Raw genomic sequence first — 18,357 nt, forward strand, 5'->3', positions numbered from 1 at the left:
AAATGCTTTGGGTAAAGTCTGTTTCCTGCTGTAGCTACGGTTCTTAGGAATACCTGCTAGGCACCGAAAATGTAACAACCGTGACCTGAAATGGATTTTAAAGTGCGTATGAAAATACAGGGCCTGCTGGAGCGGGCCCGACCGGCGAGCAGCGGGGGCTGGGGGCTAGGCCTTCCCCGGCTGGGGCACCCTGGGCACCTCTGGAGGGCACGCCAGCCCTCGGGGCTGGTTTTTCTGGGGCAGATGCGCCACGGAGCCACCCGCAGCCCTCGCTGGCACCTCTGGCCGGGGGGTGGCCCCGCGGAATGGTGGGGTGGGCTGCCGTAGCCATCTCAGAAAAGCGCCCTACCCGCAGCGAGTCCCCGGCTGGGCGAGGCCGAGCCCGTGGCACGGCGCCAGCCGCTCAGGGGGGTGCGGCGGCCCGGGTCGAGGGGAGCGCAGCGCAGGCCCACCCCGCTCCCCACCCCTCACCCGGCCGGCAGCGCCCGGCGGGCTGGCTGCCCCGGAAAGCTCCGCCTGCCGCCGCGCCGCGCCCACCCGAGGGCGGGGAGCGCGGGGAAGGCGGCCCCTGCCACAACGGAGCCTCGGCCGCGACCCCGGCAGCCGCTGAGGCGGCTCTCCGCGCTCTCCCCTCTGTCCCTGAAGGCGGGCCCACCGCTTCCCGCCGCCTCCGCCGGTATCCCCACAGCGCGGGAGGTTTCCCGCCACCCGGGACCGCCGGGACCAACCTGCCGCCAGCGCCGCCCCGGCCCCGGCCGGCTGCGAGGAGGGCGGCGGCGCGGGAAGGGGGGTCTCGGGGGGGAGAAAGGGCTTCACTTCCACCTGCTTCAGTGGGGTTTTTCCTCCCCTCCCTTGAAACAGATAAAATATCTGTGGAGTAACGCAGCAGCGTGTGCTAAACAGCACATGGCCCCCACAGCACAGTTAATTGATTTAATACTGTTTTTAAAGGACTGCCCATCCCCAGAGCTGGCACACGGAGCGACTCAGCCATTTCCTTATTTCACGTACACTTACCAGTCCTAATCTGGAAAATTACTTACAAACAGTATTTAAGACACATGTGGTTGCCTTTTCCCTGTATTTTATTGGTTCAGAGCATAAATGTGAGCTTTACAGAGTCATTGCAGTGCAGGTGAGGAAGCTCAGAAGCTGTATTTGGCAGCATTAATCTCATGGCTTCTTGGAAAAAAATCCATCCTTCATCTAGAATACATACCAGAACTAATTAGTTCCTATGTCACCTGGGGAAAAAGAAGAAAAGACAGACAGAAAAAGTAAAACAACACTGAGGATTTGCAAACAGCCTTGAAAATATACTAAACATTCAAGTTTTCTTAAAAAAAAATTTCGTTATTGACACATTTCCACTTCACTTGTAGTTCACTGGGTAAGTAAAGACTGCACTTTTCTTTGCAGATGAGCACATTGCCAGCGGTCCAACAAAAGAACATATGTGGATGAAGCAGTGCTGAAAGTGCCACCAATTGTGAATGTGAGCAGCTGAGAAAGGTGCCAGCTCGGCAGTGCTGGAGCTGGCCCTTTTCTGTCCCAAGATAAGTATGTTCCTAGTAGCATCATCGCCTTAGTGTTCCACAAAGGTGTTAAACCAAGCCAGAAAGGTTAGTGAGCACAATGGTAACCTTCTACTCAGAAATCAAAAACCACTCCGAAACAAGCCCATCACTCTGAAAGACCACAGCCTAACTCAAGGCCTGGGGAGAGCAGTTCTAGCTGTGCTATCATGGGCACATAAACAGAAAAGGTCACAACTGCAGTAAGTTCTCAATCATCTAATCAAGGAAGGTATTTAAGACTAAATAGGATTAAATTCTCAACACTTAGTGAACATTTATAGAACCTTGCTGTGAAGTCAGTACAATGTATTCAGTAGCAGACTTCAAGTTACACATGCTTTCCACCATTCATTAAATGTGTTAATTTCTCAGATGAAGAAAATGCTTGTAATCCTGCTCCAAACTTACAACTTCAGTACACAAATTGAAGGAACAATACGTACTGAATATGTGCCGAGGAATTTATGTAACATTTGTTCACACCAGAAGCTTAGTGCTGATATGCTCTGGTGAAGACAGTAAAATATTTTTGAAGCAACTACAAAAGATCCCAAAGCTCTAAAATTCTCTTACGTTTTGCATTCCATTCCATACCCTTTCTTTAAACCTCCAGATGACAAAAATAACATTATACAACATTAAAGCTTCATTTATATATCTCTTGACAATTAGAATCCTTCTAAAGAAAAATGATTTTGAAATCTTACATTATATTGATGACTTCAGTATAGTTCAAGAATTCTGAAGAGCTGCTAGTCAACTAAGTTGGAAAACAAATCATTTAGGAAAAAGACAATTTACGAGATTTTAAATGCTGGGTACATTCTACACAAGTACCAACAGCTTGCCTCCATTCTACAAGTGTGCACTATTTGTATAGTAATTGCTACTGCGCAACCAAAACTAGATCCAGGAACTGTAATAAATCACCATTTTAACCAGTGTAAGTATGCCTGCTATTTCCTTTTAACAATGGAGAATACAAATGTATTTAAAATGTTATTGGGATGCAGATGCATGCCACTAACTTCTGTGTGAACTGAAGGACTTGCAAAAGTGATTTTAGGACTGCTAAGCATCTAGAACCGGTTCAGATCAAGGGGATCTGCATGAAAATGTTTAAATAGTTTGTCCTAAAGCAGCAAACTTGTCTGCCAGAAGCAATCTGGAAAAAAAGCACAAGACAGCAAACAAAACCCAACAAATAAGGTGTAACAAAAATGTAACTCTAACCTTCTGTTGCTTAAGGTAGAGAGACAATATATCCTTTCAGCTAAATACAGTTTACTAGATTAACATATAAAAAGATTAGATGAACAAACTTTAGAAACTACTTGTCATCCATGCATTTCCCATTTATTCCTTAGGGTGTCTCAACCACTAATCTGCTTTTGTCTTGGGTAGACAAAACTATTATTTCCTTAGGTTCATCAATTGTGAGTTACTGCCAAACCACAATAATTTGAAAGTCAAGAACTATTGATAGCCAACAAATATCTCCCTCAAATCTCTCAATATTCAGTGTTGAAGGAAGCTGGACAGACAGTATTTGCTATCTTAGTCCATGATATTTGTGCCTCAGGTTACTCAAGAGTCATACCTTTCACATAATGCTCTTTCAAAACAACAACAAAGAAAATGTCAATATTGGATGTTAACAGTTTAAGTGAGTAGATAACTCTGAATCAAATTGGAGATCGCAGCTCATGTTATCTTTACTGGCACTGCTCAGAAGTTACTTTTGGAAGGGTATTTCATGGCACCAAGTGTCTGGAAAAATCGTTCCTTCTGAAGCTGAAGGTCATTGAAATAATATACTTACCTTTAAGGAATCACTACAGGAATAGAGGATATTCCAGGAGAAATCTAAACAACAGTCAAGTTTAGGAACAAGCAAAGCCGTACAAAGACCCTTGTGGTTTGCCACTGAAGCTAAGCAAAGCTTTACACATGCAACTCAGCTGGAGACCTTTCCACAACAGATGTATGGAAAACAGAGTGGAAATGCCAACCGTATAAAAACTACGTGGAATATTTCACACAAAATACTCCAAATACTTTTCATTATGTAACTTTTATTTGAGACACACATTGTTGTAAAAAAGTTCACATGGAATAATAAAACCACTGGAGTGTGAAGTTCTTTTTAGGGGTTGGGTCTGGTTTTTTTGTCTATACACATCAATACACAATTAATGATTAGGTTTACAAGTTAACCACATGACAAATCCACTTTTATCTGCAGGAGCTTTTCACATTACACCTTTATACCAGAGATAAAATGTGCTTAAACACACACAGTAGAACACTTCTATTTCAAAATTAAGCATTTTGTCAAGGACTATACTTTTTATTCTGAATTTAGTAGCTATATAGCATTAAAATAACTGTAATTGAAGTTTTATTTGCAAAAATGTTTGTAAGGCCATAGGAATGCACTAAAATACTTAAATTCACCAGAAACAAGAAAAATCAATGGAAATCCTGCTATTGTGGAAGAAAGAAATACAAGTTTTATTTATAAGAATGAGAATGGCATAAGCAGTTCAGTGAATGGAGCAGAAGAAAGACCTATTACCACCTACAGACCAATCCTTAGGAAGTTTAACACTGCAAATTTCAGTTACATTAATAACCAAATAACAGATGCAGTTTCACAAATAACAGATCTATGCATTTTACATATTATTAGTGTACTTTCAAATCATTATCCATTCACAATATTTTAATGTGATATGTATATACGACACTATTCAGTTGTGAAAATGATCCACTTAATTCACTTGACTTCAGCAGACTAGCATGGGAAAGGTACTTACAAGGGGAAATACCTTCTGTAAAAAGAACTACAGGTCTGAAAAGTCAATTAGCATTTTTGAGGCTGTCCCCCAAATAGAAAAGTGATCTGTGTTAAGTTCCATGAGTGGTTTAAGCTTTAGCAATAATAGAACTTTCAGAGAGTAAGTAAATCAAATATTCTGTATACACTCAACAAAAACTTCTTGTGCGTGTTTTGCTGAGCACAGTCTGAAAGCTAAAATTGCAAAGCAGTAAGACTAGTTTGTTTTTTGTTTGGCTGGTTTTTTTTTTAAACCATTTTGAAAAATATTGGTCAAGATATAGTGCACAGACGTGGAGCCGAGGGAAAGATTTCATAAAACTCAACAGCATAAGTAGCATTTTTTGTTTTATCAAAATCCACCAAAAAATGTCTGCCTTTCCTGAAAGGTTAATGGCAATTTCTGGAAAAAAAAAAACAACAAATACATTTGCTGCTTAACAAATAATAATTATATGACTTTTGTTCTAATGGACATTAGAATACTAACTAGTTGACTGAGGTATAGTTAAGAGTCCTTCAAAATTTACATTATATAGTCTTGAGCAAAGTAGCAACAGAGACTGCACAAAACAATCATAGTGATATTAGAAAAGCCTGTAGTACCCAGCATCTGATGCGTAGGCAGAACATACCATTTATCATCACCCGCCTGCCTAAAGGAAAAGACAGCTAAAAAAATTCCCAGTAAAACATACAGCTGATTTGCACGCTAAGATACAGCACATTTTTCAATGCCTGACAAGGCAGACTGTACACAGAAAGTGGTCTATACTGACCAAAAGTTAGCACATTGATAAAGTGCAGCCACTCAGCCATTTAATACTGCTGGAGAAGAGGGGTGGGGGCAAAACAACAAAGAAAGAGAGAGAAATCTGCATTTTACCTTATCCATAAGACCACATGAAATTAGAATTCTTCAGTTTCAGCAGGGGACAACAAAATTGCATTAAATTCTTCTACAAATAGAAAAAGATGAACTTTACATGAACATTAAGCAAAGTGAAATATTTACTGCATTATTTTCTCATGCATAAAGTGAATTTCCTATGGTCTTACCTCACATTTATGTACAGTTTAGCAGAGCTAAATGTAAGAAAATAGCAAGTTTTTTTTCTCCCCCCCCCCCCACCCCATACAGAGCAGATACCCCAATTTGCTGCTGCTTCAAGAAGCACTTCATAGACTCTGCTACTTACAGGCTCTTTCAAAGGGAAGTTCATGGAGACTAATATTGAATGAACATTTAGCCACACAGCAAAGACAGGAAAAACAATACAAAGCATTCTGTAAACGGTGCCAAACACAGAACATGTCAGTTTTGGTTTGCAGACAACCCCTGAGATAAAAAAATCAAAGTATTACGACACCAAATAAGTCAGAGGTAAATTACTGATAATAAACAACATTCATAATTGGTGTCACAACACTTTCTGTATAGAAGCACTTTTTTTTTTAACCATACAGAAAACATAACTGCTTTAGCCTGTCCAAGAAAAACCTCAAGGGTAGACAACAGAGCAGTTAGGGTTGCTTTGTTTTTTTCACTAAACCTTGTTGCCATAAAGATCTTTCTGTTTTAGTGCAGCAACAGCAGTTTATGAGATACATCACCTAGTTACAATAACTATTTCTATTCAGCTACTGGTGGGGACAGGTTGATAACCACTTAAGACTTCATGGAACCAGCTACTAATGTTAAACCTTTTAAAATCAAAAGTCTTTAAATCTAAGGCGATTGGCCTGTTCATTTCAAAATATTTCTAACAGACCCAGAGATGACAAATTCAGTACCCGACACCACAAAACAAAGCGGTTATCTGTGGTAACAAAAAACTCATTGTTTTTACAACTCTAGACAACGTAGTGAAGCAAAAGCAAGCACATCAGACGTTAACTTTGACAATGACAGAATGCACCTATCCCCTCATAACAAACATGCTGGACACAAACTTGTAGTTAAAGCTTACAATGGTCCAAGTTTGGCACATCGACAGAACTAAAGCACCTGTTTTAATTGCTCATTGAGGAAATTTTTCAGAAGACAATAAAAAAGTAGTAGAACAAAGACTAGGTTATACGATGCTCAGTTGAGTAAAAAAAGGCAACTACATTTCAACTCTGCTTCTAACAGTCTAGGTCACTGTACCAGTTTTTGATGAAAAAAAAAAAATAGCTTAACTGCAGACGAAAGAGGGCTTCACACATTCAGCATTACCTGCATAACTAGCAGTACATTATAGCCCTAATCTGACCATTTCCTTAGTGCCAGAATGCGATAAACTTTAGCAACTGCACAGGAAGCTAGTTTTTGGACACCTCTGCTGTCGAGGGTCGATGCTTACAGACATTAACAAACTATCCTTAGAATTACAGTAGGAATGGAAGTCACCTTTAGAAGCAGTCATTTCTGAACAAATGAATCCACAAAGAGGTTACTCAAAACTCATGCATTCAGCTTCCACAAGCCACTTAAGTGATAGTGATGAGGCCAATGCGTGACGATGATTTCAACTCCAGAGCGTACTTCCTCATAAGAAACAAAAAAAGGTGCAGGCAGTTTGAGCTAACAAAGGGAAGGTAAGTGAGGAAAGACACTGTGTTTATTCAAATAACTGAAAGGTGCAACTGTGAATCAGACAGTGACTGGCAATTCAGAACGCAACTTTGCTAAGTCTGGTAAAGAAAGAAAAGCAACATACTACATTCAGACTAGAAGCCGTAGCTTCTGCATGAACAGATTTGTGCATCTAAGAAACAAAACCCATACAAATTGTTAAATGCCAATTGTTACAGTAACTCTCATCACTAGAGTGTCAACATCCATACTGCAGTCATGGCCACAAGTATACAGCATAGAAAATAATGGAAGTGAGACAATTTTTCCCCTGGCTCTTCTGCTTAAAGATAAATTTGTTTAAAAAGAGAAAGAAAAACTTGCACAAATCTGTTAAGAATCTTAGTTACACGTCAAACTGTGCAAATACAAATGTAAGATTGCGCTGTAACAGGCAGTAAGAGGCCAATATGGATGTGCAAAGTTAAAAGAAACATAGCAGCTTTTGCAACAGGCAATAAAACAGAAAGTAAAAAAGGAAAACAAGTTAACTCTTGCATTTGTGTCTCCACTTCATAGCTTCCATATCTGAGAAAGAAGAGCCTGACAGGTCAATAGGCTTAGTGAGCAAAATCCACTTGGTATTTTGTGTATCGCAGTCTACGTTCAATGGAGCTCTCAGCAGCAGCTTGGTGGTATTATTTCTGAGGCTTTGTGACCCTGTGCTTTCAAAGAAGCAGAAAAGGTTCTAAGTGTGCTGCAGTCTATCACTAGAAGTTCATCAAAGTAGCGTGCATCGAAAGAAGCTGCTCTTCTTAGATCGATTTTCTGTTATTTTTACTGGCCCACCTGCCCCTGATGAACTGTTGTCATTCTGAAAGAGAAAAAGAGTATCAACATCACAAAATGCAGGGAAAAAAAAAAATAGAATCATAGAATCTTAGGGTTGGAAGAGATCTCCAAGATCATCAAGTCCAACCATCAACCTAACACCACCATGCCTACTAAACCATGTCCTGCAGTGCCACATCTACACGTTCTTTGAAGACCTCCAAGGACGGTGACTCCACCACTTCCTTGGGCAGCCTGTTCCAGTGCCTGATCACTCTTTCAGTAAAGAAATTTTTCCTAATATCCAATCTACACCTCCCCTGCCGCTAGCTTTCCTAGTTTCCCTCCCCACTTCAACCCTTTGCAAAGCAATAACCAGAGCAGAGGTTTGTTGCAACTTGAGCTCCTCAATTAACCAGTGATTGTTAATCACTCAATAAAACTGCCTGTTTTACAATGAAACATTTATCCAACATCCCAATCTCAAGTACTGGCTTGAAGGAGTGACTACATAATTTGACATTTAATAAAGCAAGCATCACACTGTTATATTTCAAAAAACACATCAGTTTCAGGCTGCCCAATGTTAATTTTCATGCAAAATAAAGAATAATTACACACTGATGTGTAATACAGTGTGATAAAACACTGCTCAAGTTTGATCCAGCATCCACTGTAACCCCCGGGAGTTTTTTTTGATACAGCTCCTGCTCAGCCAATTATTTACAGCAGTCATTTCAATGTATCTAAGTTTGTATGCTAATTGGAAATACAAACCATTTTTCTGTTGAGCTTTGTCATAATGTCCCGTGCAAGTGTGAAAAATGCCTGGTGAGGAGCAGAAATTAAAAAAAAAAAAAAAAAAAAAGAAAAAGAGACAGTTAGTCACAATAGTCACAAGACACATTAAAGACAAGATAGACTTGGAGTAGGCAGACACTTTAACAATACAGTATTCTGTAGGCCACTGCTAACACTTCAAGTTGCAAGGCACTCTATGTACAATAACTATTTACTTAAAATTGCATTAAGCACGCTTTAGAAGAAAAAAACATTTATTTTTCAGTCTCCATCCTACCAGTCTTCAAAGCAAGCGAACAGACTTGGTCATCGCATAACTCTTGGGAAAGAAAAAAAAAATCTGCTGAAGAGAAGGTGCTTTAATACTTTTTTTTTTTCCAAACTATACTGTGCAAGACAACTAAAAACCCACAGAGAGGTTTGAGCTGCAATATACAAGCTGCTTTTTTTAATGCTTTCTTCACTTTTCATGTAACAATTTTAAAAAATATTCAAATAGCCAAGTCTTTTGCAGTAAGCACAAACTGATGTTGTACACTTAATGACCCGCAGGAGTAAAAAATGAAAAACTGCAGGGTTTGTCATGAAAGAGCAAGTCAACCATCTGCAGGAACCAATGAAGAAGAGAGGTACTTTTTCTTAGGAGACTATTGCTGTTCACTATTGGTATTAGCTGCTGATGTTCACACTTTAATTCTCTGCTATAAGAATCATAATGACACTGAAAATCAGACCAAGCACTGTTCCAGAAGCAGCACAATGCAAATAAGTCCATTCAACTACATTGTATAACAATCATCTTGCAGCCAGAAAAAAACGCTTGGATGGCACAACATCAGTCATCTTATTTTTACAGTAACAATCTCTTTAGTTTCTCGTTAATTTGTTATCTGCATGATCTGAATTAAGTACGTGTTTGGAGAACTTATAAAAAGTATCTCATCAATATACATGAAAAGGCTTTTAGACAATTAGGTACAGGAACAGCATTTAAGAACAAGTCTGCCTTATCTGAATGAATGAATCTTAATGTAACTGCCTTCTGATATTACATTATTTTCTCGTCCATGCTTTTCATAGAGTTAAGATCCTCCCCCCACTCTCCTCAAGATGACAAGAGTGATTCATGGTAAGATAGACTGGAGTTGAGCCACTCTTCCATCCGATTCTATGTCCTTATGCTCTCAAATAGGGATCTTGTGTTTTTAGCATGAAATCTATTTGCAGGAAACCAGACTGCAAGTCTATAGATAGAGTATTCATAAGTCGTCTTCCTTCTCTAACATCAGCTTATGACAGTCTATGCTGACGTTCCAGGTTAATACACAAATCTTCAGTCCCATCTGCACAGCATATATTTACTAGGGACCTGAAGGCTTCTCGACACAGTAGCATGTAATTCTGAAAGTAAAGAATCTTGAATCCAATTTCCTGCACAAAGCATTGTTCTAAAGTGGTATCTATTCCCTGTCCAAAAGCACCTGCAATTTAAGTAGCAAGGTAAAGAAGTCTAAAGCAACTGTTCGCTACAATAATAGAAAACCACCCTGTTAACACCCATTTAAAAAAAATTCCAGAGACTACCAGAAAACAAAAAATGCTGGATTTTACAGTAGCTTTCTAAATATAGCAAGAGTGTTGACCCAGGAGCACAGTTGGGACTTCAGGTCCCAGATCAGGTCAGAAAGCCCAGTATATCACAAAACATGCTTCCATAGAAGCAGTTCAAGAAACACACCTAAGCATAACACCCATCTCTTACCTCTTCCACATTTATGCTGGATTTTGCACTCGTCTCCAAAAATTTGATTCCATAATCAATTGCTAACTGGAAAAGAGGTTAAAGTTTTTCAATGTTTTTAAAATTCCTTTGTAAAACAAATGTTTCTCATTGGTTCATAACAGAATAGATGCTCTATGCTATATCAACTTTTAGAAAGAAACTAAAGCTTCATTTCTAATGTTTTTGTAAAAGAAAAGTTACTGGACAATTAGAAAAAATACTAGAACAGGTCATACCCTCATGTAAATTCAAAACCAACAAAGGTCCTTATTTAGGACCTAAAAGAACATTAAGATAGACTCTTCATTGATATGGATTCATTGATCAGATAACTATATACTAGCATCCCATAAGCTGTATTACTAACAACTACATTACTTCAGCTGTGTACGTGAGAGATTATATAGTATTCTTATTTGCTTGTTTGTTCTGTAGAACAAGTAATTACTTAAGCTTTAATGACAGTACTTACGACAAAAACAAGTAACCGCCATGGTGAATTGAGTACAACATGATCAAACTACACACAAAGCTTTATATTGAGATTTAGAACACTTCATGCTATAGCAAAGGTCAACACTGTTTACAAGATCTTCCCCTCAAGACAACAGTACCATTAAGTTTATTCAGACTTGAAGACAGTCAAATGCTATTTAAAAACAAAAAGCCCAAACCTGGCATCCTGTAATATATAAAAGATTCTGAAACAAGAGGTTTGAAGCCCATTATTTCTTGTATGCCTAAAACACACCAAACATCCAGCAGCCAAAATCCTAAGAAAAGTAGGCTTCTAAATAAGGTAAACCATGAAATCTTACCTTTTCCCCTTTTTCTTTTGAGACTTGTCTTTTTTCATTCATATCACATTTGTTACCCAGGATCATTCTTTCTACATCTGAAGAGGCATGCTGAAAGAAGACAAAGTAATCTCTCAGAAACAAAGTGTATCATTATTTAAAAGAAACTTATGTGTCAAACTCATCCACAAAGGAATATTCTTTTTTCAAAAAGTTATCTAATATGAAGGCTTTACTGAGAAAAAGACTGACTTTCAAAACAGGCCATTTAATATTTAAATACTGAAATAGGGTGGAATAAATACTCCTAGATTAAATTTGCCTAGTTTTATTACAGATCAAATACAGCACCATGAGCTCTGTACCAGGTTGTGCACATGCACAGGCATTTGGCTATTCTGGAAATGTAATGGTACACGCTTAAGTTCAAAGTGGTGCATGGACATCTGGTGTACTTGGCTGGAGTATCATTACGCAATATATTTGCATTTTAAAAATAGATTATTAATAAAAGACTTTTTTAATTAATAATCACTTCAGTAAGAGAACTTCAACAAGAGAACTTTTATAGCCCAGTCACTACTGGATCAAATTGGTCACTAATACAGGAATTTTGCTTAAGAGTCAGAGAACAATACTAAAGAAAAGCCCACGGATCTCATGTTTAAGGAAAAAAGTAAGACTCTGCTATCTAACTACCAGCTTCACTAAAATTAGGGTTTCTCTTCTAACTTAATAATGACCTATCCCTGCTTCACAGCTATCCAAGACCAAAAATCTCTAATCAGGCAAACACACAACACAGTAACAACTGAAATTAGACAGATCTGTCATCATCTCAGGGAAAGGCAGACACTCTAAGATCTTGCTCCTTCCTATTGCTTAGACACACCCAAAAGCAAAAGAGAACAATAGAAGTCATACAGTAAGAGCTGTTTTGAAACACTTCATGCTTACTTTTTAAACTTAAATTTTCTAGCTTCTGTCCCTAGATGAATGAGATAATATTCTCCCCATTAATAACCACTGTTGCATTCACTGCACAGTCTAACTTGGCCATGTATGTCAGCTTCTATAATGAAAGTGAGTAATTACTTTGTTATTATTTGTCCCAGGTAAATCATAAGATGGAACAAGTAAGAAGTACTTTCCAAAGTACCTACCTCCTCTATGTTTCTTATCCAGTTTTTTATGTTGTCAAAAGACTTTTCATTTGTGATGTCATACACCAGCATAATTCCCTAAATAAAATCGAGAAAAATCTAGTTAGACGAGCTAGCACCATTAGTTGATTTTTGATATATGCTGTTGGTTTGGTTATACTTGCAAGAAATGCAATGTACGCTTTATGCGCCTATAATCCCTTCTCAAAGCATTATGCCATTGCTAAGAATTTACCCAAAATATTACTATTTAACATCTTTTGCCACTGTTAGAGGTCAAACACACCACTTATATGAAGTTTTAAATTATTAGCCTATAGTCAGGAAAAGTTTAAAAATTCTACTACAACAGCAACCAGGACTCTATTGTTAAAGTCAAATTTAGAAGCAGCAGCTTTAAGCAGTCAAAGATGACAAACCTGTGAGATCCAATCTGCTGGGGCCAGTAGATACTTACAGCAAAGCTGACACAAGGTGCTCTCCCAGAAGCTTTAGCTCTTTCAGATAGTTATGTATGTATACTAGCGTGGGCTCTCAACAATTAGCAAAGCACGGGAAACCACACAACAGCTGCATTAAGGACAGATTGCCAGGTTCGTCTCCATTCCTTATTGCCTTTCCTATCACTCCTTGTAGGACAAAGATAAGTCCTTGGCCATGGACTGGGAGGTGGGGAGAAGACCACGTCACTGCCAAAACCTTTTCAAGTACTAGAAAGCTCTGAAAGAGCTACAACCATCACTATTTCTCCCCATCAGTACTGCATAACTGTGGAGTTATTTGGACCAGCAGCCAGCCTATGAATGGAATGGATCTGTTCACACAAAGCAGTAAGAACATAGTAGCAGCACAGCTAGTAATCAGCAAGTTGAAATTAACTGTCTCAATGTAAAGTATCTCAAATCATAGCATTAATGACCATTACAAGCAGTTATACCACAAAGAGTGCAGACTACAATTCAGTTATTTGATTTCAAGTCATTCTTAATCGAAGAAAAAGAAACAGTAGCTTTTGTAGGTGACTGTATTTCTAGCCCAGACTTTGCATTCTGTACTGGCTGAAGAAAAAGCAATTTAGTGGAATATATACTTTTAACATTAAAATAATTCATTATCTATTTTTCAAACACTTCAAGTATTTAAAGGGGTTGACTGTATTAAAAAAAACCTTGTCTTATTAAAGTTTGGCAACTTAGCTTCTTATTATAATCTGCAGAAATTTTAATTATATTAAAAAAGACAACATGGCTTGAAGTTTCATTGCAAGAACAGGACTAGACAAAGTACCAGCAAGTTTTAAAAATGAAAAACAAAAACAACTCAAAACAAAAAAACCCCAACCAAACCACAAACTTTATCCCCCCGCACCTCAAGCCACAATTACCCAGTCCTCCAGCTGAAGACTTACATGACCTAACCTTAAGAACAGCAAACCAGTTACACTAGTTGTGCCTAATTTTTTTCAAGTGAGAGCACTCACCATGGCTCCTCTGTAGTAAGCCGTTGTGATTGTGCGGAATCTCTCCTGGCCTGCTGTATCCCTAAAATTCAGTGAAAACAAGTATTTGTTGGAGATGATCTTTATGCTGTTCCATACTCAGAGATGTCTTATTAAACAGAGTAACAATATATTGATCCTCACTCATTAAGAAAAAATACCATTGAGAAGCTGTTTGCACAAGTTTCCTCAGCCCTCAACATCCTTCTCACTCCCAAGCTATCCTACTTACACCAGTGGTTACAGTAGCACCATAAATATGGCACAAAAGCATTTAAATTTTCATGTAAGCAGTAAAACTCAGCACTACACAGCCTTCCTCAGAATAATGAAAAAATACAACTCTGATGCATCCACGTCCTGCATTAAACAAAACCTAAAACATGCAGCAGTAAAGTATTTTAGGACAGTGCATTTTCACATTAGTTAGCTATTAAAATCAGCCACTATACCTTAGTGTGCTGATATTTCCTCCTAGATTACTTCAAAGCAGTATCTGTCTGTGACTGAACAAGAGAACCGAAGGGTTTGGCTACTAGTCACACCTAGCGGGAACTGAACCCCGAAGAGCTGACAAAACACGGCTTTTTGACTTACACTACAGACAGAAAATTTGTACCAACCTCTTCTGGTACTTCATCTCCTTAGTCAAAGAATTCTGGTTCACATGCAAGTATCACAACTATCTCTTCTAGAACTTCAGAAATTAGCAAGAGCCCTACAGTTGCCAGTAGCATTTAAAGAGTTTGGCAAGCATAATAATGCTTCTCCAAAAATACTCATCTGCTGTTATCAGGAGGCTCAGTCTCTACTAACCCACCATCAAGGAATGGGAGCATTATCACTCACCTGTGCCTCTGTGAATACAACTAGGAATCAAAGCATCAGAGGAGATTATATTTTCTTAGTAGCTAATACTTCTCTTCCACACGGAATACTTAAAAGTGCATTTAAGAGGACAGCTTCTGCTAAAACGGGAAGTTGCTGTAATGTTCGCATGTGAGTAGGCTATTTCCTGTGCTACTGAAGCAGAAACACTCCAAGAGCAAGCTAGAAGAAAGTATAAACCGTATGGATAGTGAAGGAATAAAAGGTATTAAACTTCTGGTACAGCCAGGCTCAAAAGCTATCAAGTATTCCTGCTCAAAGACAAATTAAATACTGAAAACTCAAATTATATTGGAATACTTACCATATTTGTAGCTTGATCTTCTTTCCATCCAATTCTATTGTTCTGATCTTAAAGTCGATTCCTGCCAGAGAAAGAGATACTCTAAGTTTTGCAATAAATGAAAAGGAAGCGTCCAGTTTCCTTTTAACAATTTGGTAAGAGAAAACTTAGGCAAAAGAATTATTCTGAACTTGTCATTTCTTCCAAACACCAGGAAGTGCTAAGGATGCAAAGGTTTTCATCTGCATCCAACACACCAAAGATAAATTATTCTGCATAATGAAAATAGACCAAACTCAGACTCACTGCTAGAATTAGTCAAGATTACGAGAGGAAGATTTAATCTCAAAATTCTTTCATTTTACAACAATAAGGTCACTAGTTTTAATGTGTACTTTCCTCAACTTTTGACTAGCCCCTGCAGTTCAAGCCAATTCCTTAGAACCTCTGCTCTGAGGAAAAAATGCATACTATGGCCCCTTAGTTCCTTTTCAAAACTGCCCTCTGCCTTTGCAAACTGATGTTTAATGCAATCTGATCAGACATCACAGTAAATAGTAAAGCATCACAGGAGATAAAAGCTACACAGATAGTTACTGAAAGTGGCTGAAGTAGATCATGCATGGGACTTTTTCAGGAGCACCAGTTTACGAGTAACTCAGATTTTCTAGGAAGATCCAAAAGGTATCAAGAAAACACTTCTCTCCTTTCCCTGCCTTACCCTTCCACACAGTACCCATGAGCTCCAAGATTGACTTTAAGACAGATTTTAAGCCAAGGGTGGAAAAAAAAAAAATTAATTCAGAAGGGCTTAATAATGCCTTTTAAAGTTTAGAGAGATCAAATGGATCTATGAATCAAAGCCAAGATTTCCAAACTGACTAGCCTTTACCCTGGACGATTTCAACTTTCACGTCGCTAAACCTATCACTATAACATAGCTCAAACTGAGACTGCTCAAGTCCCACTACGTGACTCCCAGGACAGCCACCCCCACGTACCCCTCCAATTAATCTGTTTTGAAACTAACAGCCCATTTTTTCTTCACTGAATTTTAAACAGTTACTTGATATTTAGTAAGTTTGGAAAATATTTGGGGAGGGTGGGGTAAGTTATTCCATTTATTTAATTTATTCTCTCCTCCAACGTAATTTAAGTGACTATTATCAAGAGTATCTTACTTGAGAAAACGCTCTTTCTAGCTTTACGAATTCATCCATCACTCAAACAGGAAGCTACGGGATTTTTTAATATACTGCAGTAGAATTTGAATATGAAATATGGACTTTCATTAACTATTTGACTTTCATTCTTCTCACATGCGATATTAATATTTTAATATACTGAAAATAGCAAGTTTCAGCCACTTAATCTTGATGTGCTATGCATAAGTAGTTTAGCTCATTAGTTAGAATACAAATTATGAGCAGAAATATTGCATCAGCACTTTTAACAGCATATGAAATTAATTGCATTAATTTAAAATGCTGTGACTACTGCTACAATTGCAATTTCCCAAGACTCACTAGCAGATTTACAGGAAAAAAAAAAAAGAAGATACTTTAATTAATTCACATTATTCTAAAAATGACATAAGAATGATGTGTACTTTAAAAAAAAAAACCCTCATTATATGTAACAGAAGTTTGGCAAGTGTTTCCATCTTACATTTGACAGGATTTTGTCTCTCTCTTGCAGTAAAGACTTTTCTCCTAACTACGTGCAACACTTCCTGAAATCACAGGTAACTGTATTCAGATCTGAAAATAACAAAGGTTATAAAGCACAAATACAGATTTTTCTGTAAAGGGTATTTTATCCTGGACAACAGCAAATTAAATCAGTTTTAAAAGCTCCTTCGTGTCTAGGCCTGAAGCCTTAAAATTAAGAATAACAACTACAGGGAAAACTAGCTTCAGAGACTATTGTGGTTTAAAGATAATTCCGTATGTACTGTCAGCTACTGAAGCTGAGGCACATCAGCATAAACAGTGAAAGACTCCGGCAGGGATGGTTTTCTGAGACAGCAAGCATACACTGCAGTCAGATATCTGTACACCAATCCATGCCTCGGACATTCTGGTTTCTTGTGGTTAGTCACTTCCCTCGCAGCACCAAACGATTTATACAACCATTCCTTTCATCACTTCTAGAACTCAGGATCTGCACAGAAAAAAAAAAACAAACCTTCTCAGAACTTAACATTTCTAGTAGGAACTTCACAAAAATTCTCAAATCAAGATGACTTTCAAGGCTAAAAGAAGAATATAAAGGGGAAGGCCATAAACACTTCTGCTACAATACCAAGAAGTCTAACAAATGCAACTGAAACTTTTTAGAGGCTAAAATGAACTAGAAATTGGTGTTTCTTTTGTTCTTTCACTTCAGCAACAGGAAGTGGTGAGCTGCAAACATCGGTAGAGCAAGCCTGGTGACATGGGCTACCACTTCCTGCCCAGTCCACTTGCATGGCTAAGTATGAGCAGTACTTTGGTTACAGTTCAAGTTAAATTATGCCATGCAAAACACTCCAATGACTACAGCATTTCAAAAGTAAATATTGACAGAAAGTTTCCTTTATCAATGAATCCTTATTTTGTACAACCACACAGTGGGATACAAGAGTTTGAAGAGATACTCGGGTGTAATAAAAGAGTCACTCGTGAACCAGAAAGTTTGATTGGAAAGGATCACACAGCTTTCATGGTTTTAAAATGCAGTGTGCCATGCTGTTCTCTCCAGTAGGGAGAAAAAGCCCAGAAACATTTGGATGTCCAGCTGAATTTAAGTTTTAGAAGCTTTCAGAAAACACAGACCCAGATTAATTCTTAGAATGCAAAGGCTAACACGATAATAATTTTTAACTGCTAAAGCAGAGTTGCCACACAAAAGCCTGATGCACTTGTGTTCACCTAGCAAGTCAGCAGCTATCAGACACGGATACAAGAGTATCTGTTGGAAGAATCACAAACTCACAGTCTGCGAGGCTGAAGTCTAGGTTGAGACCCAAACTGTTCTTCCACCATTCTGCTCCCTAGTTCCTTCTTATCCCAGCCAACCTATGCAGATTGTACCCACAATTAACCTGTAATGCAATCACTTTAATGAGACATTGGGCAACGTTCCAAAGAGCTGCACTACAATACTAAATACACAGGACTGTCCAGTAGTACATATAGAGAGGTTCCTTTGCTGCCTTTAGTCCCAATGGTTTTCTACTCTGCACCTTAACAAAACTAGTCTGACGCAATTCTTACAGGAATGCAGAGACGCTGAAACAGTTCATTTTGCTACTTTAGTTTTCAGAACAGTAGCTCACTCTCAAGACATCACTGTTCCT

General features: G+C 38.4%; 1 protein-coding gene across 11 annotated transcripts in view; it reads right to left on the reverse strand.

The window, feature by feature from the left end:
• Positions 1-1,067: 1,067 nt before the first annotated feature.
• RAB8B (RAB8B, member RAS oncogene family) overlaps positions 1,068-18,357 on the reverse strand; it is a 29,623-nt gene continuing 12,333 nt past the window's right edge. The window contains exons 2-11 of one of the 11 annotated variants that reach the window (XR_015259875.1): positions 15,039-15,099; positions 13,829-13,889; positions 12,349-12,426; positions 11,207-11,296; positions 10,368-10,433; positions 8,582-8,632; positions 7,823-7,847; positions 7,532-7,693; positions 5,303-5,375; positions 1,068-1,206 (exon numbers count right to left, since the gene is read on the reverse strand). Coding sequence is in view for 8 of the 11 variants with exons in the window: in XM_086757053.1 (XP_086613179.1) it covers positions 5,326-5,375; positions 7,526-7,693; positions 7,823-7,847; positions 8,582-8,632; positions 10,368-10,433; positions 11,207-11,296; positions 12,349-12,426; positions 13,829-13,889; positions 15,039-15,099 (650 nt within the window). In the remaining 3 variants the exon portion in view is untranslated. Of the gene's footprint in view, positions 1,245-3,632; positions 5,376-6,808; positions 7,848-8,581; positions 8,633-10,367; positions 10,434-11,206; positions 11,297-12,348; positions 12,427-13,828; positions 13,890-15,038; positions 15,100-18,357 lie in introns of those variants that run through there. The other 10 variants (XR_015259874.1, XR_015259873.1, XM_086757053.1 and 7 more) reach the window with 10 other exon arrangements.

Source organism: Chlamydotis macqueenii, chromosome 12, assembly GCF_036417535.1.
Source record: "Chlamydotis macqueenii isolate bChlMac1 chromosome 12, bChlMac1.mat, whole genome shotgun sequence".
Classification (NCBI taxonomy): Eukaryota; Metazoa; Chordata; class Aves; order Otidiformes; family Otididae; genus Chlamydotis; species Chlamydotis macqueenii.